General features: G+C 47.6%; 1 protein-coding gene across 17 annotated transcripts; it reads left to right on the top strand.

The window, feature by feature from the left end:
• Positions 1-196: 196 nt before the first annotated feature.
• On the top strand, positions 197-24,454 carry HNRNPF (heterogeneous nuclear ribonucleoprotein F). Of its 17 annotated transcripts, none has more exons than XM_025397362.1 (5): positions 425-471; positions 12,450-12,612; positions 13,190-13,324; positions 15,073-15,131; positions 22,366-24,454. In XM_025397362.1, exon 5 carries the CDS (start codon positions 22,418-22,420, stop codon positions 23,663-23,665), a length of 1,248 nt encoding a protein of 415 aa, XP_025253147.1. In that variant the 5' UTR covers positions 425-471; positions 12,450-12,612; positions 13,190-13,324; positions 15,073-15,131; positions 22,366-22,417; the 3' UTR covers positions 23,666-24,454. The 17 variants fall into 17 exon arrangements, with proteins under 17 accessions (XP_025253144.1, XP_025253155.1, XP_025253142.1 ...); XM_025397374.1 differs by lacking the exons at positions 425-471; positions 12,450-12,612 and adding an exon at positions 1,806-1,895 and having other exon boundaries at positions 22,366-22,411; positions 22,542-24,450; XM_025397361.1 differs by lacking the exon at positions 425-471 and adding an exon at positions 1,809-1,895 and having other exon boundaries at positions 12,422-12,612.
• Positions 24,455-26,426: the final 1,972 nt, after the last annotated feature.

Here is a 26,426-nt window from a genome sequence, read left to right as displayed (position 1 = left end):
TCAAATCAGGCGTCCTTTGAGCGCACGTTTCAGTGTCCTGCGGGGCTTACCAGTGGCCTTCCTCCAGGGCCTCAGGGGCAGTCAGAGGGATCTTTCCCGCCGCTCCACTCCCTCCTCCCCCTCCCCCTCCCCCCCCCCCCCATCCCCTCCCCACCCCTCCCTTCTCCTCCCCCCCCATCCCCTCCCCACCCCTCCCTTCTCCTCCCCCCGCATCCCCTCCCCACCCCTCCCTTCTCCTCTCCAGAAACGTCCTCGCTCGTCTGCCTCCGCCGCCTCCCCCACACCCCCGCCCCCAGTGTCGGCTCAGCTCCGCGCCCGGCCGGCCAACCGGTAGCTCCGCTCTGGGCGCGTCACAGTAGCGCCGTCGCGGCCCCGCCCCCGGGTGCAAGACGCAGAAGCTCCGCCCTAACGCGGTCCTTGCGTCCTTCCGGCTCCGTCGTGGAAGCAGGACTGCGCCGCGTCTTCCTTAAGGTGGGGTTCGGGGTGGCACCGAATCGCTGTCACGCCGGCAGGTAGCAGCGGGGTGGGGACGCGGGCTCCTTGGGCTTCTGTTTCCGGGTGCTCAGGGCAAAGGGCCGAGCCGGGGAGTAGGGCCGAGTCGGGGCCTGGCACGCCGGGAGCAGGAGGGCTTCCGGCAAAGCCGCGTGCTCTCGTCGGGCAGGCGCTAAGGACTGGGGCCGGCAGCGCGCCTGACCCCGCCCCTCGTAGGCCCCGCCCCGTGCTTGCAGCCGGGGGTTTCCATGGTGATGGTCAACAAGCCTCAACTGCCTCTGCTACAACTGCCAAGTTCCCCGCGTCCCACCCTCCTCTAGGTGCTCCGAGGGACCACCGGGGTGCCTGATGTGAGAGCGGGAGCGTAGAGACTCGGAGGCCGAGGTGAGGGGTGGCCAAAGTCTCCGACGTCGAAGGCCGCACACCCGTGACCGAGCGGGGACCGGGTCCCCCTGGGGGTGTGGACAGTGGGCCTGGGATTTGAGATTGGGGAGACCTTCCGAAGTCCAGGGCCCCGTACCCGGACTACCTGGGGTTTGGGCCTATTGGGGTGGGTGGGGCTGGGGCTGGGATTTGGGATCAGGGAGGAGAGATCTGAGTTTAAGTGCCACGCATCTGGGACCGAGCGAGGACTGCACATAATGAGGGGCCGCGGCGCTGAGATTTGGGGGACGGATTCGAGGTCGAGGGGCCGGTACGTGGGACTGGCGAGAACTGGACCCCTGGGATCGGGAGACGCAGTGTCGGAGGTCGAGAGCCGCACGCCCAGATAGTGGTCCCACGCGGTGAGCACCGCGGGCTGAGATTTTGGAGTCAGGGGCGGCCGGGAAGACACGGCCGGCCGGTGCGTTAGTTCAGCCTCCTGGTCGGGCGCTGGCGACCACCGGAGGGCTCTGAAAGTGAGAACAGGCCTGGCTCAGTGGGAGGCCCAGCCAGGAGGATCTCTTGAGCCCAAGAGTTCCCGACAAGCCTGGGCAACATAGTGAAACTCTGTCTTTGCTAAAAAGTTAAAAAAAAAAAAAAATAGAAAGCCACGTGTGGTGGCGCGCGCCTGTTGTCCCAGCTACTCGAGAGGCTGAGGCGGGAGAGTTGCTTGCTCTGAGGAGGTCGAGGCTGCAGTGACAGTGACTGTGCCACTGCATTCCAGCCTGGCCGATGGGAGTGAGACCTTGTCTCAGAAGAAGTAACAGTAGTAATAATACCTGAATAAAATGAAAGCCGCGCGCTCACGTGGCTGCAGGCGCCTGAGAGTTGCACAAGACTTCCTTGTGGGGAGTTGGCTCCGCCCTCCTCCCACGCCCGGTTCCCGGAGCCTTAGCTCTCTGCCCTGGGCCCTTTTTCTTCCTCGGCGGCGCCGCGTGTCCTCGTAGCGCGGTCTCTGTGTTGGTCTCCTGCTCCTAGAGGTATCGTGTTTGTATCTGGGGTGAAAATCTGACTCGTGCGCGCTCTTCGGTTTAGTCGTCCCTTTTTTTTCCCCTTCTGCTTGTGTGTATGAAGCATTTTCGTCGATTCCGCCCTGCTCCTAGGAAACTTGCGGACGGGGCCCGGCTCCTGCTGCGCCGGCTGCCCCGCTCCCCCAACCGCAGAGTCGTGGACCAGGGTTTTGAGGAGCAGGGCACCCGACTCGCCCTCCCCGCCAGACCGCCCAGGTCGCGGGGACCCCTCCTGCTAGGTGCCTGGGATCCCCGCTCGGCTCCGCGTGTGTCCCGGCTGGAGGGTGGAAGGAGAGCCGAGCTCGGCCATGGCCCGCGAGGCGCCCTTCGCTGCGGCTTTTCGGTCTCCAAGCGGCCCGGGGACGAGCGAACGCGCCACTTTAGTTTTCGAAACTGCTCGCGGGCGCTGGGGGCTCGGGCCGGCCATCTGCGTGGCGGGACAGGAGGCGCGCGCTGGCGGCTTCGCGCGAAGGGCAACGGGCGGCAACGGCGGCTTCCCGGAACCGCGCGGGGCGGGCGCTGCGCCGGGGTCAGGGCCACAGCCTCAGGCGGCAGGGAGTTCTGAAAGTGTTGTCTTCAGTCGTTCCTTTCAGAAAGTCATCTTAATTCTTCCAAAAATATACACATATAATTCTTTCTACTTATATTTTTAAAAGTTAAATACGTGGTTGTCTCTGAATTCCTAGTAAGATAAAAATTTATTGGGTTCTCTAGGTAGGTGAAAGATATCTTAAGTGCTATCCCTGAAAAGTGACTTGTTGCTTTTACAGAATTTATGACTATAAAATAAGACATTACTACTTTAATGAATGTAAAGAGAGAGATTGCTTTATTCCTAAGCAAAAAGATCTTTTGCCTTGTAGGTATTACATTCCGGTGTGCATTCTGTAGATTAGAGTCACTGCCGGCCGGGCGAGGTGGCTCACGCCTGTAATCCCAGCATTTAGGGAGGCCGAGGTGTGGGAGAATCGCTTGGGCCTCAGAGACCGACCCCGTCTCTATAAAATTATATATATATTATATATATTATTTTTTGAGACAGGGTCTCACTTTGTTGCCCAGGCTGGAGTGCAATGGTGTAATCTCGGCTCGCTGCCGAGATCCTCCTGTCCTCAAGGGGTCCTCCCACCTCAGCTGCCGAGTATCTGGGACCGCGGGCATTCTCCAGCACGCCTGGCAAATTTTTGTATTTTTTGTAGAGATGGGGTCTCCTTATGTTGCCCAGATTGATTTTCAAACTTTTGTGTTCAAGCGATTCTCACGCCTCTGCCTCCCAAAGTGCTGGGATTACAGGCGTGAGCCATCATGCCCGGCCACTTTTTTGTAAACTGTCAAGTTTTCTGTTAAGGGTAGCGTTACAAAGCTTTATTCAGGTAAAAATTGCAATTTATTTAAGGGAAAATAGTGAGTAAATAAAAAGTTACTTCTCCCACGTGGCCAGAACCTTGGAAAGTCTGGAGGCAAATGAGAGCCTAGTGCGGGTATCCAGATGCCTGCAGGGGCTGCAGAAATGTGACAGGCCCTTTCCGTGGAGGTGACTTCTCTAATTCCCCTCCTCCACTGAGCTCTGGTTCTCTGCTCTTCGAGAGAACCACATTAGTTGATTCTTACTAGGTCCTAGAAGTTTTACTCCATTTTCGAATTACATTCTCAGGACTACTGTAAAAGGGGCTGCTATTAGCCCCAGATGAGAAAATGGAGGTTGGGAGAAGTCACGTGCCCAGGGACACAATTGGGACTGGGTCCCAAGTTGGACCGGGACACCCCTCCCCTGCCGGGGCCCTTGCCCTGTCTTAGTTCCCCTGAGCTACGGTTCTTTGGAGGGCAACAGGGTGGGCAGAGGGAGAACTGAGTCAGCCGAGACCACCCTGGGTTATTTTACAGCAAATCCCAGACCAATAAGGTGTTTATTAATAAATAAATCCGCAGCATTTCTAAGGACTTTTAAAATCTAACCATAATACTGCTATCATACCTAAAAATACATTCCAAAATACCAAGTTTCCAGGGTTTAAATGTTTCCGTATTAAATATTTTAAACTGGTTGGTTTGAGTCAGGATCCAAAGTCACACCTTATATTTTGTAGATAACTTTTTAAATTCAGAGCAGCACTGTCCAATAGAAATATAATGTATGCTATAAATGTAATCTTATATTCTCTTTTTTTTTTTTTTTTTTTTTTTTTGAGACGGAGTCTCACTCTGTCGCCCGGGCTGGAGTGCCCTGGGCTGGAGTGCCGTGGGGACCTCAGCTCACTGCAAACTCCGCCTCCCGGGTTTACACCGTTCTCCTGCCTCAGCCTCCCGAGTAGCTGGGACTACAGGCGCCCGCCACCTCGCCCGGCTAGTATTTTGTGTTTTTTAGTAGAGACAGGGTTTCACTGTGTTAGCCAGAATGGTCTCGATCTCCTGACCTCGTGATCCTCCCAAAGTGCTGGGATTACAGGCTTGAGCCACCGCGCCCGGCCAATCTTATATTCTCTAGTGGTAAAAGGAAACGTGATTCATTGTATTAATAATTTAACCTAATATATATCCACTATTAAAACACTTTCGTTTCTCCATGATCTTGACTAAAATAATTAAAAACAATCCTGTGAACCTGTCAAAATCCAGTGAGTTTTACACATACACATTTCAGGTGTGGTGAATGGATGCTGTATCAGTGATCATCTAGAAGTTCCCCTTTCTTAAAGGCCCCATTCTGGGTTATATTTGTCGGGTTGTCTTGCAGCATTCCTTCCCCACACTTCGCATTTTTCTGATTGTTTTTCTCTGGTGGCCTTTGAGTCTCTGTTCTTTATATTTGCTGTAAAGTGATAGTTACCTCTAGAAGTGGTGTTGGTTTTGGTTTTATTTTTGTTTTTAAAACAGAGTTTTGGTTTTGTTGCCCAGGCTGGAGTGCAATGGCAGTGATCTTGACTCACTGCAACCTTCGCCTCTTGGGTTCAAGCAGTTCTCTTGCCTCAGCCTCCTGAGTAGCTGGGATTACAGGTGTATTTTTAGTAGAGACAGGGAATCACCTTGTTGGTCAGGCTGGTCTCGACCTCCTGACCTCAGGTGATGCACCCGCTTCAGCCCCCCAAAGTGCTGGGATTACAGGTGTGAGCCACTACACCCAGCCTGGAGGTAGTTTTGATTCAGATGAGAGTTTTTGGAAAGAATACTTAGTTAAGGTGCTGTGCTCCTACTGGAGGCACATATTGGTTGGTATTTTCCCTTTTGTCATGTTACAGCAGCTATTAATGATCATTACCTAGATCTATTATTTTCTTAAATGGTTTCCAAATTAGTGATATTTTAATAATCGATTCCTTCTCACTTATTAGCAGGAATACTTTTATAAGATGATAACTCCTTCAATGATCATTTGATCGCTCTAAGATGTACTTTTGTTTTCCTTTTTTTTTTTTTTTTAAGACACGGAGTCTCATTCTGTCACCCAGGCTGGAGTGCAGTGGCAGGATCCGGGCTCAGTGCAGCCTGAGCCTCCTGGGTTCAAGCAATTCTCAGGCTCATGAGCAGCTGGGATTACAGGCGTGCAGCACCACCACGCCCATCTAATAGTAGAGATGGTTTCACCATATTGGCCAGGGTGGTCTCAAACTGCTGACCTCAAGTGATCTGCCTGCTTTGGCCTCCCAAAGTGCTGGGATTACAGGCATGAGCCACCCACCACACCCAGCCCCCTACATTTTGTTTGTTTGTTTGTTTGTTTGTTTTTCAAGAAACAGTTTCATTTTGATGCACACACTGGAGTGCCGTGGTGCGAACAGAGCTCACTGCAGCCTTGACCTCCTGGGCTCGGGCAGTCCTCCTACCTCAGCCCCCCAAGTAGCTGGGATTACAGGTGTGTGCCACATGCCCAGCTAATTTTTTTGTATTTTTTTTGTAGAGAAGGGGTTTTGCCATGTTGCCCAGGGTGGTCTCCTGAGCTCAAGTGATCTGCCCACCTCGGCCTCCCAAAGTGCTGGGATTACAGGTGTGAGCCACAGTACATGGCCTCGTTTCTTCCTTGACATAAATTCAGTTTAGCATTTCTCATAAAACATTAAAAAATTACCTCTGTACTTTGTCTCCATTGATACATCAGTATGATAAATTGCAGTGATTGAGTTTGAAATGATCAACTACACTTGCATTCCTGAAATAAACCCAACTTGGTCATAATATTGCTTTACATATTGCTGGATTTGGTTGACTGATACTTGGTTTGGACTTTCGCATCTGAGTTCTTGAGTAAAATTAGCCTGTGATACTTGATGAACTAATTGTAAACTCTTTTGGAAATGAAAAAATCAATTTCAAGTTCATTGTAGATCTAAGTGTAAAAATTTAGGTAAAAACATCAGCGCTTTGTAAGTTCAGATAACCATATGGGCTTGGGCTAGGAAAAAGATCTCTTGAAAATGACACAGACTGGACGGGGTGGCTCACACCTTTAATCCCAGCACTTTGGGAGGCTGGGGCAGGCAGATTGCTTGAGGCCAAGAGTCCAAGACCAGCCTGGCCAATGTGGTGAAACCCCATCTCTACTAAAAATACAAAAATTTGCTGGGGGTGGTGGTGTGCATCTGTAATCCCAGGCTGAGGCAGGAGAATTGCTTGACCTCAGGAGGCGGAGGTTTCACTGAACTGAGACCGTGCGCTTGCACACCAGACTGGGTGACAGAGCCAGACTCCGACTCAGAAGAGAAAAAGTGACACAGACCAGGCAATGTAGGCTCACACCTGTAATCCCAACACTTGGGAGGTCAAGGTGGAAGAATGGATTTGAGCTCAGGAGATCAAGACCAGCCTGGGCAAGATGGCAAGACCCTATCTTTTCAAAAAAGAATTTTTAATTAGCCAGACGTGATGGCGAACACTTGTAATACCAGCTACTTGGCAGGCTAAGTGGGGAGGATCCCTTGAGCCCAGTAGATAGAGGATGCAGTGAGTTGTGATCGCACTACTGCATACCAGCCTGAGCAAGAAAGCAAGACCGTTTAATAAAAACACACACACAAAAAGCCATCATAATTAAGGAAAGGCATGACAGATTAAGACTCCTATTAGATTTATCCTAACAGTATGCCTCCTGTTAGACAACTCTTCACCTAATATAAATACAGATACTTCTACTTACTATGTTACATCCTGATAAACCCATCATAAGTTATTTGATTAGAATAGGGCCATCTAATAGAATTATGATGTTTATGACAAATACATATCTTTTCTAATTTAAGTTGGTGTTAGATACCATATATGACCCTCTTAAAGTACATAGAATTCAGAAGTTAGTTTTCTTGTGGTGTTTTTGTCTGGTTTGGTAACATGGTGTATTAGTATGCTAGGGCTGCCATGCAAAGTAATAGAGACTAGTAACAAATTTTCTCACAGTTATGGAGGCTAGAAGTCCTAAGATAAGGGTGTTGATAGGGTTGGTTTCTTTTCAGGCAGGAGAAATAATGTGAATAGTAGGAATTCCAGAAGGAGAAAAAGAAACAGATGGAGGCAGCAAGAGAAACGATAAAGCATAGAAGTGAATTTTCCAGGCTTAAGATCCCTGTAGTTCCCATTAGGATACTGTGAAAAGACACAGCACAGGCGTGTGTTGGTAAAACTCCTAAGTTTAAAGTATAGTGGAAACTGCTTTGGAAAAAGTATGTCGTGCAAATCTCTTATCTTCTCTCCAATTGTTTCTGTTTTGATGTTTATTCTACTGGATTTTCCTTTCTTTGAATTCATTACTAATTTTTAAATTTGAAACTCGATTTTAGTTCCAGAAAGTTTGTGTTTTTTTTGTTTTTGTTTGTTTTTTTTGTAATGGAGTGGTATCTGAAGTTGCTCTTTTTTTTCCTGTTAAAATCATTTTGGTTTTTGTTTAGCACTTCTTGTTCCCTGAAACCTGCCGAAGTCTGAGGTGTGATACGTTATTTCTGAGTGCTGGAGCCCCTCTTCTGTAAATTGTCATGTTCCTTTCCTCTTTCCATCTCTCTGTTCTCCACAATTCTCCCAAGGCAGAATGCAGTGGTCCCCTGGGCAGCACAGCTCAGGGCCAGCAGTCTCAGCTCAGGGCCTGCTGCTTGGAACCTAAGGTGTCATGTTTCCATGGAGGCTTCAGAAAGAATTCCCATCCCAAGGGATGTACCTTCCTCAGGGGGCTGAGGATACCCCACAGGCCTCCTTTCTGTCCAGCTCCAGGGTTTGACTATGCACCTACTTAGGGGCTGCTTGCTCAAGGGAGAGAGGTACAGGAGGTGGTCTGGGAAAAAAAAAATTGATCTTCCTATCAATTGTATTTTTGTTTAGTGGAATCTGCACATACCCATTTCTTAGGTAGGCATGGGTATTATTTCCAGTTAATCCAGGTAATCCAAATAATGACATTTTCCCTCAGTTAAGAACAGATTTTATTTTTAGGAACAGCAGTCTAGTAGCAGTTTTGCTTTTTATTAACATTTTAGGGAACATTTACCTTAGATATCATGATTCTTGAGTCATTTGCAAAATGCAATCAATATCAAATAACAATGGTTGCTTGTTTTATGATCAGTCAAAAAATGTCCCTTACATTAATTTCAATACAAACAGTATATTTAAAATGTAACATTACATTATACTACTCGTGATGCTTTTTAGTAACACATCTTTTGAAAAATGAATGCTGAGGGAAGCAGTGTGTTATCCCCCCAGATTTAGCTACAGCAAGTAAGTGAAAGAACCTGATAAGATGGTAATGGAAAACAGCTTTCCTGTTGCAGGCAGATCAGAACAGATGCCCTTTGGTGGATAAAAATGTAGTAATAATGGAGTAAACATTTAAAATGTTAATATATGCTCCATCTGCAGCTTCTCAGTCCTTTTTTTTTTTTTTGAGATGGAGTCTTGCTCTATTGCCCAGGCTGGAGTGCAGCGGTGCTCCCTGCAAGCTTCGCCTCCTGGGTTCACGCCATTCTCCTGCCTCAGCCTTCCGAGTAGCTGGGACTACAGGCGCCTGCCACCGTGCCTGGCTAATTTTTTGTATTTTTAGTAGAGATGGGGTTTCACTGTGTTAGCCAGGATGGTCTCAACCTCCTGACCTCGTGATCCGCCCGCCTCAGCCTCCCGAAGTGCTGGGATTATAGGCATGAGCCACCGTGCCCGGCCACTTCTCAGTCCTTAATAGCTTTTAGGATAGCTCTATGTATTGAATTTGGCATGTTGTGTGAATTGGGTTAGAATTCTCACACTTCAGATCCATGTGCCCTTGAAAAATTAAGTACAAATGTGTGCGTTGGTGCATTTTTTGTAATGGAATTAGTGTCTTGTATCATAATTCTTGAGTTCATGACAGCAGGAACTACTTTAGAGTCACAATAAGGATTTTATAAAATTGCTGGGTTGGAAGAGACTTTTGAGGCCATTAAGTCCAATTTTCAATATCATTTCCAACAGAAAAGGAAGACATCCATAACAAATAGGTCTATGATCTGCTCACATACTATATACCATGATGGGGAATTTTTGCCCCCAAGACCCATCTTGTGCTTCTCATGTGGTGAACAGACGTGAGCAGCAGCAGCTAAATTTCTTCAATCGAAAGAATTCACCACGAAATAAGAATATGAATACAAAGCATCCAGCACCAAAATGTATCCTAGTAAAGGGCTTTGGTAAAAAATATAAATAATTTGAACAAGTATGCAGAGGGGAAATAATGTACAGAAGGAAAAAAGAATAATGGGCTTTTAACTTGTCTTTTTTTCCCCCTCATTTTTATTTTTCCTATATAGAGATGGATGGGGGGGTCTCACTATATTGCCCAGGCTGGTCTCAAACTCTCTTGGGCTCAAGTGATCCTCCCACCTCGGCCCCCCAAAGTGCTGGGATTACAGGCTTGAGCCACTGCTCCTGGCCAGCTTCTACTTTAAACCTCAGCTATTTATCAAGGAAAAAAGAATTTCCCTTCTTTCTACATGAAATTCATCACTCAGTGTTCCCACTCACCCATGCTTCTGTTTAAATGTCACTTCCTCAGAACCCCAATCTGAGCTAATCCCTATTTTCTATTTTTTGTTCATTCCAAAATTTGTCGTCAAATATTTGTACATTTCTTGATTTCCTACTCCACTGTTACTGGACCCACCAAGGCAGGAACTGTGTCTCTTTACCACTACAGTTCCTGTATCTTTTAGGTGCGCAGTATTTCTTGGTGAGTCAATCAATTTTCAGATTGTCATTTTTCTCTACATTACTCAAATCCTTTCACATTCTTCAATTCCCAGCAGTCTTCCTAGACTTGTTTCATTCCTTCCCATCTTATCTCTATGTATCTATTCCCACCATTCATTTTCCAGATAGCATCTAGACTGTTAAAAAGCAAAACTGCAATCACACCACATTCCATTAAATGCCTTCCCACTGGCCTTTGAACAGCAAACCAGGCCTTTAAGGCTATGTCATCTCCTACCATTGATCTCAGACCTAGCTGCAGTTGCACAGTAAGACCCCTGGCTCAAGTCTTGTGCACACGTTGTTCCCTCACAGGCAGGAACCCTATGGTGACTGATCAATAATTAAAACTTGCCTTGGGCCAGGCACAGTGACTCACCCCTATAATCCCAGCACTTTGGGAGGCCAAGGTGGATCAGTTGAGCCCAGGAGTTACAGACCAGTCTAGGCATCATAGAGAGATCTTGTCTCTACTAAAAAAGGAAAAAATTAGCCTGGCTTGGTGGCATGCAACTGTAGTCCCAGCTGCTTTGGGGAGGCTAAGGTGGGAAGATCACTTGAGCCCAGGATGTTGAGGCTAATGTGCCTGTCACCCAGATTCAACAGTTATTCTCCATCTCGCCACCTACTACTTTGTGGACAACTTCAAACAAATCCAAGCCATCACAGATATTTCAAGATGGATTTCTAAAACTTAGTTGCTTTATTTTATAACATAACCATAATTCTGTGGGTTCTTTTATCTGGAACTATTCTGAGGAAGGACTGGCTCATTTGTCCTTGTAGTTTCTACATCACTATATGCAGTATGTTACTGTTCCCTGTAATTGCTGTCATCTAGTAAGTGCATTGTAAAGACTTGTTTTCTTTCACTTTTACAGACAGTTATATTAGCCCGGCGTGGTTGCATGCCTGTGGTCCCAGCTACTCAGGATGCTGAGGTTGGAGGCTCGCTTGAGCCTGGAAGATTGAAGCTGCAGTGAGCCAAGATCGTGCCACTGCATTCCAGCCTGAGCAACTGAGTCGGACCCCGTCTCAAAATAATTCTGTTAAAAATGTCAAACAGGCCGGGGTGGGGTGGCTCAGGCCTGTGATCCCAGCATTTTGAGAGGCCGAGGTGGGTGGATCACAAGGTCAAGAGTTCGTGACCAACATGGTGAAACCCTGTCTCTACGAAAAATACAAAAATTAGCCAGGCGTGGTAGCGTGTCCCTGTAAGCCCAGCTACTCAAGAGGCTGAGGCAGGAGAATGGCGTAAACCCGGGAGGCGGAGCTTGCAGTGAGCTGAGATCCGGCCACTGCACTCCAGCCTGGGCGACAGAGCCAGACTCAGTCTCAAAAAAAAAAAAAAAAAAAAAACCATCAAACAGGCCGGGCGGGGGGCTGGCGCCTGTAATCCCAGCCCTTTGGGAGGCCGAGGTAGGGGGATCACGAGGTCAAGAGATCAAGACCAGCCTAGCCAACATGGTGAAACCTCATCTCTATTAAAAATACAAAAAGTAGCTGGTACAGTGGCATGGGCCTATAGTCCTAGCTACTCGGGAGGCTGAGGCAGGAGAATCGCCTGAACCCAGGAGGCGGAGGTTGCAGTGAGCTGAGATGCCACTGCACTCCAGCTTGGGTGACAGAGTGAAGACTGTCTCAAAAAAAAAAAACTAAAAACCAAAAAAAGTCAAACATACACAAAAGTAGAAACAAGTGTAATGAAACTGCATCAGGAGCTTTAATAATTACTAGCTCATAGCACATCTTGTTTCATGTGTATTTCCACTTTCCAAGTAATCTGAAACATATTCGAGAAATCAGTTATCTACAAATATTTGTGGCTCTAAAAGGGTCTTTTAAAGAAATAAAATTACAGCATAATTACAACAAAATTTATAATTCCGTAATATAAAATGTCACTGTTCATATTATCGAAATTGCTTTATAATTGTTCTCCAGTTCATTTGAATTAAGATTCAGAGGTCCACAAAATTGCGTGGTTAAAAGTTTTAGGAATTGCGTTCTAAAAATTGTTTTTCAAAGATTGTTTTTCAAAATCTTTTACGTGTATCCACGGTCAAATGTACAAACCAAGGCACCTCCTCTAGTTCGAATTTAGAGGCAGCCTCCCGGAGAAAGGCTGTGTCTAACTTGCTGGCTTCTCTTCCACTCTGCAGTGCCCGCCCCTCCCCGTGGCTGGCACTCTGGACTTTCCCCAGGTCGCGCTCGCGCCCAGCTCCCTTCGGGAGAACTCGGAGAACTATCTTCCCGCCGCCCTGACTCTCCTTCCCCCACTTCCTGCCTGGGCCCAGCGCGCGGGCCACGGGGCCGCACCTGCAGGCACGCGTTTCCCATTGGTGACATCTTGGCGGGCCCGGCGGTGGCACTTCCTCCTCTACACCCCGTGACCCACGTCCGGCTGCCGGTCTTGAATCACGAGGCCTCCGCTTCCCGGACTCCGGACCCCGCGCCGCCTCGGGGCCGACGGCCCGTCCCTGGCGTGGTGAGCCGCTGCGCGGGCGCACCAGCCCCGCCACTCCAGCCCGGGCCGCCCCCCAGGTCCCTTTCCGCCGCCCTGGTCGCCCAGAGACGGACCCAGACCTAGGAGCGCCTCTTCCTTCCCTCCCCTCAGCCCCGCTCGGACCGTGGGTCCCGGAGGTCCCGCCCAGGCAGGCTAGCTCGGCGGGCCGGGGAAACAGCCCCCACCCCACTTCGCCGTCGCCCTCACCCTCATGGCCCCGGAAGCCCGCCAGGCGCCCCCTCCCCTCCCCCTCCCCTCCCCTCCCCCTCCCGCAGGGCGCCTTTCCCTCCGTGAGTCCTCCAGTCCCTGCCCCCCCCCGCCCCGCTTGCTCCGCCCCCCGCCCGGAAGCTCCCGCCCGAGCCCGCGCAGGCCCTGGGGCCGACCTTCCTGCCGGGCCGGGCGGTCCGAGGCTGCCGGAGCGCTGGGAGGAGGCCGCGGGAACGTCGCCGTCACCTTCTCTCGGGTCCTAGGCGCTGCTTCCCGCCAAAACACGCTTATCGCGCGTCCGGGCCTCCCACCTCGCGGAAGGGGCTCCCCACCACTTGGATTTCTGTTGCAGGTTGAGAACAAAAAGATGCACCTGGACTTTCCCCGGAGCACTCTGCGTGGTTGAGCTTCGGTGGAATTTCGGGGCTCTTGGCTGCCAGCCGCGCTTGCCTGGTAGCAACAGAAACCAGTCCCGCTCGCCTCCGTGGTAAGTCTTAGAGCATGAAAGTCCGTGGGCCCGACCGGGTGGACTTTGGTTTGAGAGTGTAACTGAGTAATGGGGGCGGCGCGGCCGAACGCGCTCCCAGCCGCCTAGCGAGAATGCTACCCGGTTTCCCGGGGAGCACGGGAGTGTGTCTAGGAGGGGAGGCCAGGGTTCCTCCTCGAGTCCTGTCCTGAACAAAAGAAAACGAGGTGGGTGGTGCTTGAACGGCCCTGTTTACTCTGCAGATAGCCAGACTAGTAGGACTTTGGCGCGCCCTGTTTATCTTGATTGGCTCTGCCTGAAGGCAAGCGTTAATCCCGTCCAACCTGTATCACAGCGAAGAGCTCGTTCGAGAGCGCTTTTTGGAAATGGAGATTCTTAGCCCCCAACCAGATCTGTTTTAGGGTCGCTGTTTTAATTATCTAGGTAGACCGCGTGCAAGCTCGCTCAGAAAACCTCCCTGTCCAGTCACCTGGGGGAGCTGAGCAGCCCTCCCCGCCCCCAGCGGTTTCCTGGCTCTGAGGGCGGGGAGACCAGACTCTTCCTCCGCGTGCGTTGGCGGTACGCTGTGGTCGTGGTCTACAGGCTCACAGCGACTGGTCCATTGGGGTAAATGGGTGTACGTGGGTCTGGCTGCCAGGTTGTGCATGTCCCCAGAGGCCTCAGGGTGTTGGTCTGTGGATCACGCAGGGATAAACTAGGGCAGAAGTGGATCAGATCATTAAGATGACTGGGTTCCACCCTTCAGATCCTTCAACAAGACGATTGTTGAAGCCTTTTGAAAACTGATTCCAGAGTACTTGAAACTATTTCATCCCTGAATAGGTTTCCTAATAAATATAATGCTTTTCATTTGTACACCCCCCAAGAGTGTCTTATGTAATAATCACTGGAAGTTTGCAAGACAAGGCAGATGTGATTGTCTTCATTTTAAGACGTCAGGTTCAGCAAAATTAGTTGATTTTACTAATTCCACATTTCCAAAACTCATGCAGCTTAGTTCTCAGAATTCCATAGCCCTCAGTCCGCGTCCTAGTCCTATGGGGCAGCGTTATTACTGGGATGTTGGTGATCTAGTGATTGTGATGTATTTTTTAGTGAAGCATATTTCAAAGAAGTTACCCAATAAAACTGGAAGTGTCTTTTGGATGGGTCTCCACACTGCTTACAGAGGTGTTCCTATAACAATTTCTAGCAAGCACCGTTGCCCCATGCCCGTGCTATCCCAGTGAAAGAGAGGTCTTAAGGTCAAATCCCCTGTGGTTGTCACTTCTCCCCACCCACCTACTTCCCAAGTGCCCTGCCCCTGATGTTTACATTTCCTCCCAGCACTTAGGGTCCTCAGTGTAGAAACTCAGGAATTGGGCAGAGGCGGGCGGATCACCTGAGGTCAGGCATTCAGGACCAGCCTGGCCAACACAGTGAAATTTCGTTTCTACTAAAAATACAAAAATTAGCTGCGTGTGGTGACTCACGCTTGTAATACTAGCTACTGAGGCAGGAGAATCTCATCAAGAGTAAATCTAATCAAGATCAATAAGGCCTTTCTCTTTTGTTGTGCTCTGTATTGCCCTGTGAAGAGATAATACTTCCAAAATGCTGTTAGGCGGATGGGGTGTGAGATTTAATTTAAACCCAGGTGCTATATAAAGGGCTTCCCAGCTATATCCTGTCCTTACCTGGAGTTCTGATCCCAGAGCCAGTGCCCAGGATCTTGAGACCATACAGCCAATATCGCTCTGTTTTTTTAGGACAGTTCATTACCATCCAGAAGTGTCTCCCACTGAAGGCATCCGCGGTTGTTTTTAAGGTGAGCTATTTTAAGAAGAGCCTTTTTTCAGCTGCAGTATTTATATTTGTTATACTCAAATTTGCTTAGCAGCCTGGAGTGAAAAAAGTTTTGTCACAAACTTTAACCTTGAGCAGGACACCACAGGGCTCTTTTCAGCTTGAGTTTTAGTTAATGAAAAGCCTTAGGACTTCTGAGAAATGGAAAAGAAAACCAATTCTGGAGTAAAAATAAGCAGTAAGTGTTTTAAGTGGTGTGTACACATGTGTTTTGGAAAGGAATGGTCTCTTCACTTTGCCTTCAGAGAGGAAGTCATTCTGCTTCTGAAACATTTCCTGGTGCAAAACACGACATGTAAGAGATTAGGCATTTTAAGTAATTCTTCTATGAAATATGTTTTTTTGTTTTTTTTTTTGATGCTACTTGTGTGTCTTTTTCAGTCTAGCCAGGCAGGCTACTGCATTCTTGAGGAAGGTGTTGACCCCCCTGCACATGGGCAGCAGTTAATCCTGGCTAATCTTGGGCCAGCTGGGTCAAGCCTGTACTGAGGATGGGGTCATGGTGACCAACAAAACAGGCACAAGTGTCTCCCCAATAGGCTCCCATTGTGGGTTTGAAGGCCCCTTTAACAACACAGCAAGAGTGCTGTGGTAGTGTAGAGCATGAGACAATTTGGATAATGTGAAGACATTTGAGAAAGGTGGTGTATTTGAGCTTAGACCTTAAGGATTAGTGGGATTTAGGTAGACAGAAGGTTGAACAGAGTATATTTGGGGAGAGAATTAACCATGAGTGTCAACTATGTGCGTCACTGAAGGAGCAGAGAGCTTGGCACATTCCAGGAGAAAAAAGGAAGTGAAGTGAGCTTAGGTAGAAGAGTGTTGCAGGCAAAAGTTGCAAGGCCTGAGGCACCCAACTGAGCCAGTGGTCCTTGTTCTGAGGTCCATGGGAAACCACTGAGGACTTGGAAGCAGGACAGTGATTAGTTTTAAAAGTACACCTGAGCCGTAGATGGGATTGCAGTAAGGCTTAGCCAGTATGCTTGGAAAACGTTTTTTTGTTGTTGTTGTTTTTTGTTTTGTTTTGTTTTGTTTTTTGTGGAGATGGAGTTTTGCTCCTGTTGCCCAGGCTGGAGTGCGGTGATGCGATCTTGGCTCACTGCGACCTCTGCCTCCTGGGTTCAAGTGATTCTCCTGCCTTAGCCTAAGTAGCTGGGATTACAGGCATGCACCACCACGCCTGGCTAATTTTGCATTTTTAGTAGAGATGAGGTGTCTCCTTGTTGATCAGGCTGGTCTTGAACTCCTGACTTCAGGTGACCTGCCCGCCTCCCAAAGTGCTGGGGATTACAGGCCTATGCTTGGAATACTTTAAAAGAGATCAGTAGCCTGGAATTGGCTGTTTGTTCATACAGGAATTAGAATAGGAGAAATACAGTATGAGATAAAATGACAATTTGATAACTCACAAAGAAGAGAATTACTGAGTTCATAGGCTGCCATTACAATGTGTTAGGAACAGCGTAGAGCTATGAGGCACCTTTATTGCTGAGGAAGTCAAGGAGTTGAATAGGATTTAGGGATGAGGATACTGTGGAGAATGGGATCACCCAAGGGAGTTGATGAGTTGATTGGATTTGAGGGCTTGAGAGAAGGTCAGGGATTACTCCAGTTTCCTTCTAGGACCTCTGGGTGCAGATAGGGGCAGTCATGCTGCTATTGGAGTGTGACAGAAGAGAGAATGTGAGGTTCAGTTGTGGCACAGAGGAGAACCTGTGGAGTAGAGTTGTATCTACCCGTCTGGGCTTCAGGGAGCCAAAGACTGGAGGCTTGCATATCTCCTGAGCCTGGAGATGATTATGGAGACCCTGGGAGCAGGTGGGGCCACTGAGAAGAGGACTGGGCCCAAGCCCAATTCCCTATGGTTAAGGAAGGACTCAGAGACTAAGAGTGTCTAAGGAATTCACTGGAAAACCAAGAGTAATTGCCAACAGGGAGTGAAAGGGAGAGGATTTCCGGGAAGAAATGGTTAAGATGAAGATGAAAACATTCGCTCTTTTTCTTGCCGTGAAGATCTGTATGGTAGGATCATGTAGGGTTTTTTTGTTTTTTTTTTTACACAAGTCTCACTCTTGTCACCTAGGCTGCAGTGCAGTGGCACGATCTGGACGATCTCAGCTCACTGCAACCTCTGCCTTCCAGGTTCAAGCGATTCTCCTGCTTCCGCGTCCGGAGTAGCTGGGATTACAGGTGCCCGCCACCATGCCCGGCTAAATTTATTTATTTATTTATTTTTGACAGAGTCTTGTTGTTTCGCCCAGGCTGGAGTTCAGTGACACAATCTTGGCTCACTGCAAGCTCTGCCTCCCGGGTTCATGCCATTCTCCTGCTTCAGCCTCCCGAGTAGCTGGGACTACAGGCGCCCGCCACTACACCTGGCTAATTTTTTGTATTTTTAGTAGAGACGGGGTTTCACTATGTTGGCTAGGCTGGTCTGGAACTCCTGACCTCAAGTGATCTGCCTGCCTTAGCCACCCAAAGTGTTGGGATTAAAGTCGTCAGCCACTGCGCTCAGCATAGGTGTCCACCACTACGCTCAGCTAATTTTGTATTTTTGGTAGAGGCAGGATTTCACCATTTTGGTCAGGCTGGTCTTGAACTCCTGACTCTGGTGAGCCACCACTCTTGACCTTGATCGTGCAGTTTTAATGGTGGGGAATAGAAGTGACAGTAGAGACCTTTTGACAAGATTTTACTAAACAAATCAACAAGTAGCTAGAGACAAAGTTGGCGCAGGGGAGGTATGACATCATTGGGTAGAACTGAGCATGTTTAATTACCAAGTAGACAGTGCTCAGTGGAGAAAGGGGAAAGAAAGAAAAAAGCATGGACCCCGGGGTATGTGAGGTTGGACCCAGAGCAGAGCTGTTCATAATGTCCACTGTAAGGGACCCACTACTTGATTACAAACTCCTAGACTCTGACTTGACTTCACAAAGTCCACTTCCTAGAGTAATGTCGACCAGCTGGAGAGGAGGTGAGAATCTGTAAGGCTGCCCCAGACGTCTGAAGGACTTTGGACAAGCAGGGTGCTGGGGTAGGACAGTGGGCGATATTGATGGCCTGCTTACTCTTAAGGCTGTTCACTCTGATTTTCTTTTTTTTTTTTTTTCTTCTTGTGTGGTGGGTGTTTTGTTTTGTTTTGTTTTGTTTTTGTGGAGTCAAGATTCTCACTCTGTCACCTGGGCTCGAGTGCAGTGGTGTGATCTCCACTCTAAAAACTCCGCTTCCTGGTTTTCTCTCACCTCAGCCTCCCGAGTGGCTGGGACTACAGGCGCCCACCACCACATCCAGGTAATTCTTTTTTGAGACGGAGTCTCACTCTGTCGCCCAGGCTGGAGTGCAGTGATGTGATCTTGGTTCACTGAAACCTCTGTCTCCCAGGTTCAAGCGATGCTCCTGCCTCAGCCTCCCAAGTAGCTGGGACTGCAGGCACCCGCCACCACGCCCGGCTAACTTTTTGTATTTTTAGTCGAGACAGGGTTTCACCGCATTAGCCAGGATGGTCTTGATCTCCTGACCTTGTGATCCACCTACTTCGGCCTCCCAAAGTGCTGGGATTACAGGCATGAGCTACCACACCCAGTCTAGTGTTTTGTATTTTTAGTTGAGGCACGGTTTTGTCTATTGGCCAGGCTGGTCTGGAACTCGTGACCTCAAATGATCCCACCCACCTTGGCCCCCCAAAGTGCTAGGATTATAGGTTGGAGCCACTGTGCCCGGCCTCACCCTGATTTTCTATGGTATTTGACAACTTGAGGGCAGCATTATCCACCAGAGAACATTTGGGAATGTCTGGAGACATTTGGTTGTCAGAACAGGAGGTGGAGGGTGCTGCTGGCATCTAGTGGGCAGAGACCAGGCATGCAACTAAACATCCTACAGTGCCTGGGCCTGCCCCCAGACCACAAAGAACTGTCTGGTCCAAAATGTCAGTAGTCCTGAGGCTGAGAAATCGTAGCCTAGAGGCACCATTTGGCCTGTCTGTGTGCAGCTGAGCCACTCAATACATCCATGGAGTAGTCAGATATTTGTTTGGAATCTTACAGAGAGCTCTGGTTTTACTGGGTGCGTACAGTTAAGGAAGAAGTTCATTGAATGAATTCCATGTATTGTGAGGAAGGAACGTAAAATGATACTTGCTCTAAGCTGGATTATGAAGAATGAGGAGAGAATGAGAGGCTGTGTGGATAAGGAAGCCAGGGTCCCTACAAAGGAGGGGGAAAGCAGTTGTGGAAGGAGGAGGATGTGATTAGGATGGGGTTTCCTGCAGGGAATGGTGAAATCATTGGAGGTGTAGGGTCCAGGAGAAAATGGTTAGTGGATTATGGCCTCATCTCCCCCACCCAGAATGATGGCTGGACCGAAGGCTGGGAACAGAACTTGAGGGAGGCCTTCAGATACTTTCCATGTTTGAGGAGCAAGACCAGGGTATGGTCAAAAACAAAAGGACAGGTGGTGCCTAGGCTGACCGGGTGTTAGGAATGGAATTGCATAAGGAGCCCCCACCTGTAATTGTGCGATCCCGGACCCATTATCCCAAGAGACACAATGCAAACTTGCCCTGACTTTCCAAGGAGGAGCTTCTGAGCCGTTAGCACAGAATTCCCTCCATGGGCAGGAGAGGAAGAAGCTGCTGTGACCTTGCTCTGCCAGGTCAGCATGTTGCCGTGGCCATGTGCTCTGCTGCAGGGGATTTAGGTAAGGCCTGGGGAGGCAGGGACCATTACATTCTAAGGTGGAGGCTAAACCCTGGTGTTTATTGCAGACCCAAAGCACAGTTTGAGAATTGGAGATAGGATTATTTATGCCCAATCCTTTGCCCTTCAGGATTATTTTATAAAAGTTGATTGAGTTGATGTACATAGTCAATACATTTGAGGTAGGCAATGAGCAATCCTGGTTAAGCTCCCCTTGACTCTCATCCCAGAGGCTTCCATGTTCCACTCATTAGCAAGGGTGACGTCTTTTACTTAGGCTGTATACTTTCAAAGCCCTTGCATGCCAAGTCACAGTTCATGAGTAAATGCCGGGTATTTGGTCTTGGTGATGTGTTCAGGATATCACATACTGTTCTGTTTCATTTGTGTCATTATGCTTGTTATTGGGAGAGGAGACATGTCTTGTTATCTTTATAATCTGGTGTAGACACAGGCAAATTTAAAAGATTTACACAATTATCCTTTTAGACATTGTCAATTTGAAATAACGAAGCACTGTATGATAAATGTCATCTGCAATGGCTACATCAAACTTTAAAATTACTAATATGATCAGTCAAAATGGTAACTACTTGTTACTAATTTAGTTTTCCCTGAAGCTAGTGCAGTTGAGCATTTCATTTATTATGAATTTGCTTTTCCTTTTCTCAAATTGCACTAACCTATACTTTTTGTCTGTTTTTTAAATTGTGGGGTTTTTTTAATGGAGCATTTTTCCCCACATGATGAGCCCATATTGCTTGAAAAGACTAGCAGCTTGTACCTATTATGCTTGATGTAAAATGACACTTTGAAACATTAGATTTCCAGCTGTGCATGGTGGCTCATGTCTGTGATCCCAGCACTTTGGGCAGCTAAGGCGGGCGGATCACCTGAGGTCAGGAATTAAAGACCAGCCTGGCCAGCATGGTGAAACCCCGTATCTACTAAAAATACAAAAAATTAGCTGGGTGTGGTGGCCTGTAATCCCAGCTACTCAGGAGATTGAGACAGGAGAATTTCTTGAACCTGGGAGGCAGAGGTTGCAGTGAGCTGAGATTGTGCCATTACACTCCAGCCTGGGTGACAGATTGAGACTGTCTCAAAACAAAAACAAAAAAAATTATCTGGGCATGGTGGCACACACCTGTAATCCCAGCTACTCGCGAGTCTGAGGGGAGAGAACCACTGGAACCTGGGAGGCGGAGGTTGCAGTGAGATGAGATCCGCCACTGCACTCCAGCCTGTGAGACAGAGCAAGACTCCGTCTCCAAAAAAAAAAAAAAAAAATGCTGGGGGGAGTTGATCACCTGAGGTTGGGAGTTAGAGACCAGCCTGACCAACACGGAGAAACCCCATCTCTACTAAAAAAAAAAAAAAAAAAAAAATTAGCTTGGCATGCATGCCTGTAATCCCAGCTACTCGGGAGGCTGAGGCAGGAAAATCGCTTGAACTAGGGAGGCGGAGGTTACAGTGAGCCAAGATCGTGCCACTGCACTCCATCCTGGGCAACAAGAGTGAAACTCTGTCTCAAAAAAAAAAAAAAAAAAAAAAAGATTTCCATATACTCCTGTGCTCATTTTGAGCATCATCTTTGACATTGTTCATATAAAAATATGTCTTCGGCACCATAATACTGCAGTATTTTTCTTGCTTATGGCTGGCTATGCTGTATACCCTGGCGTCTGGGTCAGCTGCTGCTCTTTCTCAGAAGACTGCCTTCTAGTGTGTAGTTGGCCTTATTCTTTGAGTTTGGACTTCCAAGTGCCATGTACCACCCTGGTGGGAAGGGCATTTCTCAGCCCTCTTGCGATTGCCCTTTCTTCCCGGTGCCCTCTTCCAGATCTTAAGCAAAAGACAGCAATTCTGCTATATTTTATGTGAACTGGTGAATCTGGTATTTAGTTTGAATTGACGATTTGGGAGCAAAATCATACCTCTGTAGACACTGTAAGCCGTTACTGTCTTGTATCCTGGCAACATTACTGCCGATGAGAAAATTAGAAAATCTTACCCTATGTTGTGGTTTAAAAACAGCCTGCTATGTTCCTGTCCCTTCTCATGAAAGTGAAAGTATCCTACCATAAACAATCAAATTTACTAAATTTACTGTTTAACCAAATGTAAGGCCTATAGTTTAGGAAGAACTGAGGTGCTCTTATAAGTGAACTGCCACATAATTATCATGACCAACGTGGAATAAATATAACAAGGAAATGCGCTTGTTCTCACCTGACTGAAATTTACATTTCTCTGTGTTCAAGGCACCACGTTCACATGCATCGTCCTGTCTTGTAAACTCCTGATTTTTTTCAAACTGCCTATGACTGATCATGTAATTTTTTGAGAAACCTGGAGTTAAATCTTAGCTCTCAATTGTATTTGGTATATTTCTTAATGTCTTGCTACCTCTCTCATCTGTAAAATGGGGAAATTTTCTGTTGCATACTTTTGTTGTGCATATTAAATAAATTTGTCTTTTTTTTTTTTTTCCAGCCACAAAAAAGCCACACCCAAGATCACCTGACACCCACCCTGTCAAGTGTCCATGATGCTGGGCCCTGAGGGAGGTGAAGGCTTTGTGGTCAAGCTCCGTGGCCTGCCCTGGTCCTGCTCTGTTGAGGACGTGCAGAACTTCCTCTCTGACTGCACGATTCATGATGGGGCCGCAGGTGTCCATTTCATCTATACTAGAGAGGGCAGGCAGAGTGGTGAGGCTTTTGTTGAACTTGGATCAGAAGATGATGTAAAAATGGCCCTGAAAAAAGACAGGGAAAGCATGGGACACCGGTACATTGAGGTGTTCAAGTCCCACAGAACCGAGATGGATTGGGTGTTGAAGCACAGCGGTCCCAACAGTGCCGACAGCGCCAACGATGGCTTCGTGCGGCTTCGAGGACTCCCATTTGGATGCACAAAGGAAGAAATTATTCAGTTCTTCTCAGGGTTGGAAATCGTGCCAAACGGGATCACATTGCCTGTGGACCCCGAAGGCAAGATTACAGGGGAAGCGTTCGTGCAGTTTGCCTCGCAGGAGTTAGCTGAGAAGGCTCTAGGGAAGCACAAGGAGAGGATAGGGCACAGGTACATCGAGGTGTTTAAGAGCAGCCAGGAGGAAGTTAGGTCATACTCAGATCCCCCTCTGAAGTTCATGTCCGTGCAGCGGCCAGGGCCCTATGACCGGCCCGGGACTGCCAGGAGGTATATTGGCATCGTGAAGCAGGCAGGCCTGGAGAGGATGAGGCCCGGTGCCTACAGCACAGGCTATGGGGGCTACGAGGAGTACAGTGGCCTCAGTGATGGCTACGGCTTCACCACCGACCTGTTCGGGAGAGATCTCAGCTACTGTCTCTCCGGAATGTATGACCACAGATATGGCGACAGTGAGTTCACAGTGCAGAGCACCACAGGCCACTGTGTCCACATGAGGGGTCTGCCGTACAAAGCGACCGAGAACGACATTTACAACTTCTTCTCTCCTCTCAACCCTGTGAGAGTCCATATTGAGATCGGCCCAGATGGAAGAGTGACGGGCGAAGCAGATGTTGAGTTTGCTACTCATGAAGAAGCTGTGGCAGCTATGTCCAAAGACAGGGCCAATATGCAGCACAGATACATAGAACTCTTCTTGAATTCAACAACAGGGGCCAGCAATGGGGCGTATAGCAGCCAGGTGATGCAAGGCATGGGGGTGTCTGCTGCCCAGGCCACTTACAGTGGCCTGGAGAGCCAGTCAGTGAGTGGCTGTTACGGGGCCGGCTATAGTGGGCAGAACAGCATGGGTGGCTATGACTAGTTTTGTTAGGAACATTTGAGTTATTTCAATCAAATTTTCACAGGCAGCCAACAAGCAGTTAAGAGCAGTTATAATAGAGGAAGCTGGGGGACCCATTTTGCACCATGAGTTTGTGAAATCTGGATTAAAAAATTACCTCTTCAGTGTTTTCTCATGCAAAATTTTCTTCTAGCATGTGATAATGAGTAAACTAAAACTATTTTCAGCTTTTCTCAATTAACATTTTGGTAGTATACTTCAGAGTGATGTTATCCGAGTTTAAGTAGTTTAAGTATGTTAAATGTGGATCTTTTACACCACATCACAGTGAACACACTGGGGAGACGTGCTTTTTTGGAAAACTCAAAGGTGCTAGCTCCCTGATTCAAAGAAATATTTCTTATGTTTGTTCATTCTAGTTTATATTTTCATTTAAGATCCTTTAGGTTAAGTTTAAGCTTTTTAAAAGTTAGTTTTGAGAATTGAGACACAATACTAATACTGTAGGAATTGGTGAGGCCTTGACTTTAAAACTTTCTTTGTACTGTGATTTCCTTTTGGGTGTATTTTGCTAAGTGAAACTTGTTAAATTTTTTGTTAACTAAATTTTTTTCTTAAAATAAAGACTTTTTCACAATGACTGGCACAGATTATCTACTCAGCAAAAGATAGCAAAATGGGTTGAAGATAATTCATTTTAATCGTAATGTATTTTAGTGTGAATTTTAAAATTTCATACATCAAATCTATGATCTCCCTTATATTCTTATGATGAGGCTAAATAAAAGACTAATAAAAACGTTAAATATGTGAATGGTGGAAATGGTGACTAGCAGCACACATTCCGGGAAGCATCAAATAGACACACAGCCCCAGCCACTGGCAACTTACGTGCACTGTTAAACCATTCGGAATTTCCTGCTGGGCCCTTGATGCTGGAGTCACATCTGTTGATAGCGGGAGAGCTTTAGTTTCAAGTGCTACATTGTGAAAGCCATTATTTTGTTTCTAGTTTTTATAAAATGCTGATTTAAATTTTTTTTTTTTTTTTTGGTCACTTTTCCTGATTTCTGTAGGGTGCATTTGTTGATTAGGTTATGGCAGGATACCCATTACCAAGCTCGAGACCTGTTTTCAAATTGCTACCCACCTAGGCAACAAAGCAGTGTTAAAATTCAGGCAGCTCTACATACAGCATACAGTATTACTATCATTTTAAACCTTATGCTAAATACAAACCATTAGGACTTTAAAATGTGGAGTTTATTTAAAACCATTCTATTCAAAAATGTTCATTTTCCCCCTTTACTAGCTATATAGTGTTAATGATTTTACCAGTATTAAGGGTCTTCATTAGTATCTTAAAGAGTAAATGCTTTTGGTTAAACCCCTGAGAGTTGCATTAAAAATTAAGTCTGTGAAGTCTTCAGCCTTTGCTAGCTCCATTGGGCTTCAGAGGCTCAGCTTAGGTACAGTCCTTAGTTCCAGTGTTCTGCATGCTTGGATGGCCTGATGTGAGGGCGGCAGCATCACCAGGAATGGCAGGATACAGGGATGCAGAAGACTGGCATAGGGAAAACCTAGAGAGAACTATCCTTTCTGTAGCCCTGATCCGGGATCTCTGCCTACCCATGGGCCTACCATGCTTCGAGTGTCAGCATTGCATGGGGAAGCAGAGGACTACAGGTGAGGGAAACCCAGAGAAACAGTGAAGTTTCCATTGGAAAACGAGTTTCAGCTGTAAACAGGGCTGGAATGCGGTGAAGATGAGACCTCGGATTTTGTAGAGTGGTGGGGAGAGTACCTGCACACCCCTGGAAGTCTGCTAGATTTAGGATGCATGGGTGGAAAGGGCTTCAGGGGATGGGAAAGTGAATGTGTTAGATGACCTGATGTCCCAAGGTAACAACGTGGACAGCAAAATGCATCCCCTTGCTCCAGGATTGTTAACTCGGGGAGGAGCAAATCTCCCTCTGATTCCCAGGTTGGGTCTAGTGGCATGATGCTGGCTCGCTGCAGTGTCAGCCTCCCGTGCTCAAGTTATCCAGTTGTCCTCCCACCTCAGCCTCCCAAGTAGCTGGGACTGGAGTCCCACACCACTATTCCCAGCTAATTTCTGTATTATTAATTTGTAGAGACGGGGTCTCAAACTATGTTGCCCAGACTGGTCTTGAACTTCTCAGCTCAAGTGATCTGCACTCTTCGGCCTCCCAAAGTTCTAGGATTTCAGGCATGTACCATGGCACCCAGCCTGGCCTATTTCACACAGCCATGCCCATTTGTTAATACAGTCTATGGCTGCCCAGGTGTCACAGCAGGCAGGCAGATGGGTAGTTGTATCAGAGACCACATGGCCCACAAAACTTAAAATATTTACTGACACTGTTACAGGAAATGTTTTTCAGCCTGTGGCCTTGGGCATGACAAGGGCATTCCCTGCAAGGTAAAGGTCAAGATACTGCATCTTGTTATGTTGTAGAACCCCAAATTCAGGCTTGTGTAGCTGATGCCAAACATCGAGACACAGGTGCTTGGAGATAAAGGTTTATTTGATTTGGCCAAGGTGAGAAATCTGCCTTAACAAAAAGAAGCAGCGTGGAGGTTTTGTTTTGTTTTTTGTTTTTAGAGATGGGATCTCCCTGTATCACCCAAGCTGGAGTGCAGTGTCTCAAAGTGTTGGTATTACAAGCGTGAGCCACCGCGCACGGCCTCAGCATGGAAGTTTTGACCTCTGTTTTCAACCTGGGCCAGTTCACCCCTCCTTAGGCAACCTAGTGGTCCT

The sequence above is a fragment of the Theropithecus gelada genome, chromosome 9 (assembly GCF_003255815.1).
Source record: "Theropithecus gelada isolate Dixy chromosome 9, Tgel_1.0, whole genome shotgun sequence".
NCBI lineage: Eukaryota > Metazoa > Chordata > Mammalia > Primates > Cercopithecidae > Theropithecus > Theropithecus gelada.
This window is presented reverse-complemented; position numbering and strand designations above follow the sequence as displayed.

Coding starts and splice junctions, on each gene's coding strand:
- HNRNPF (XM_025397359.1), top strand. CDS start 22,418: ATGATGCTGGGCCCTGAGGGAGGTGAAGGCTTTGTGGTCAAGCTCCGT.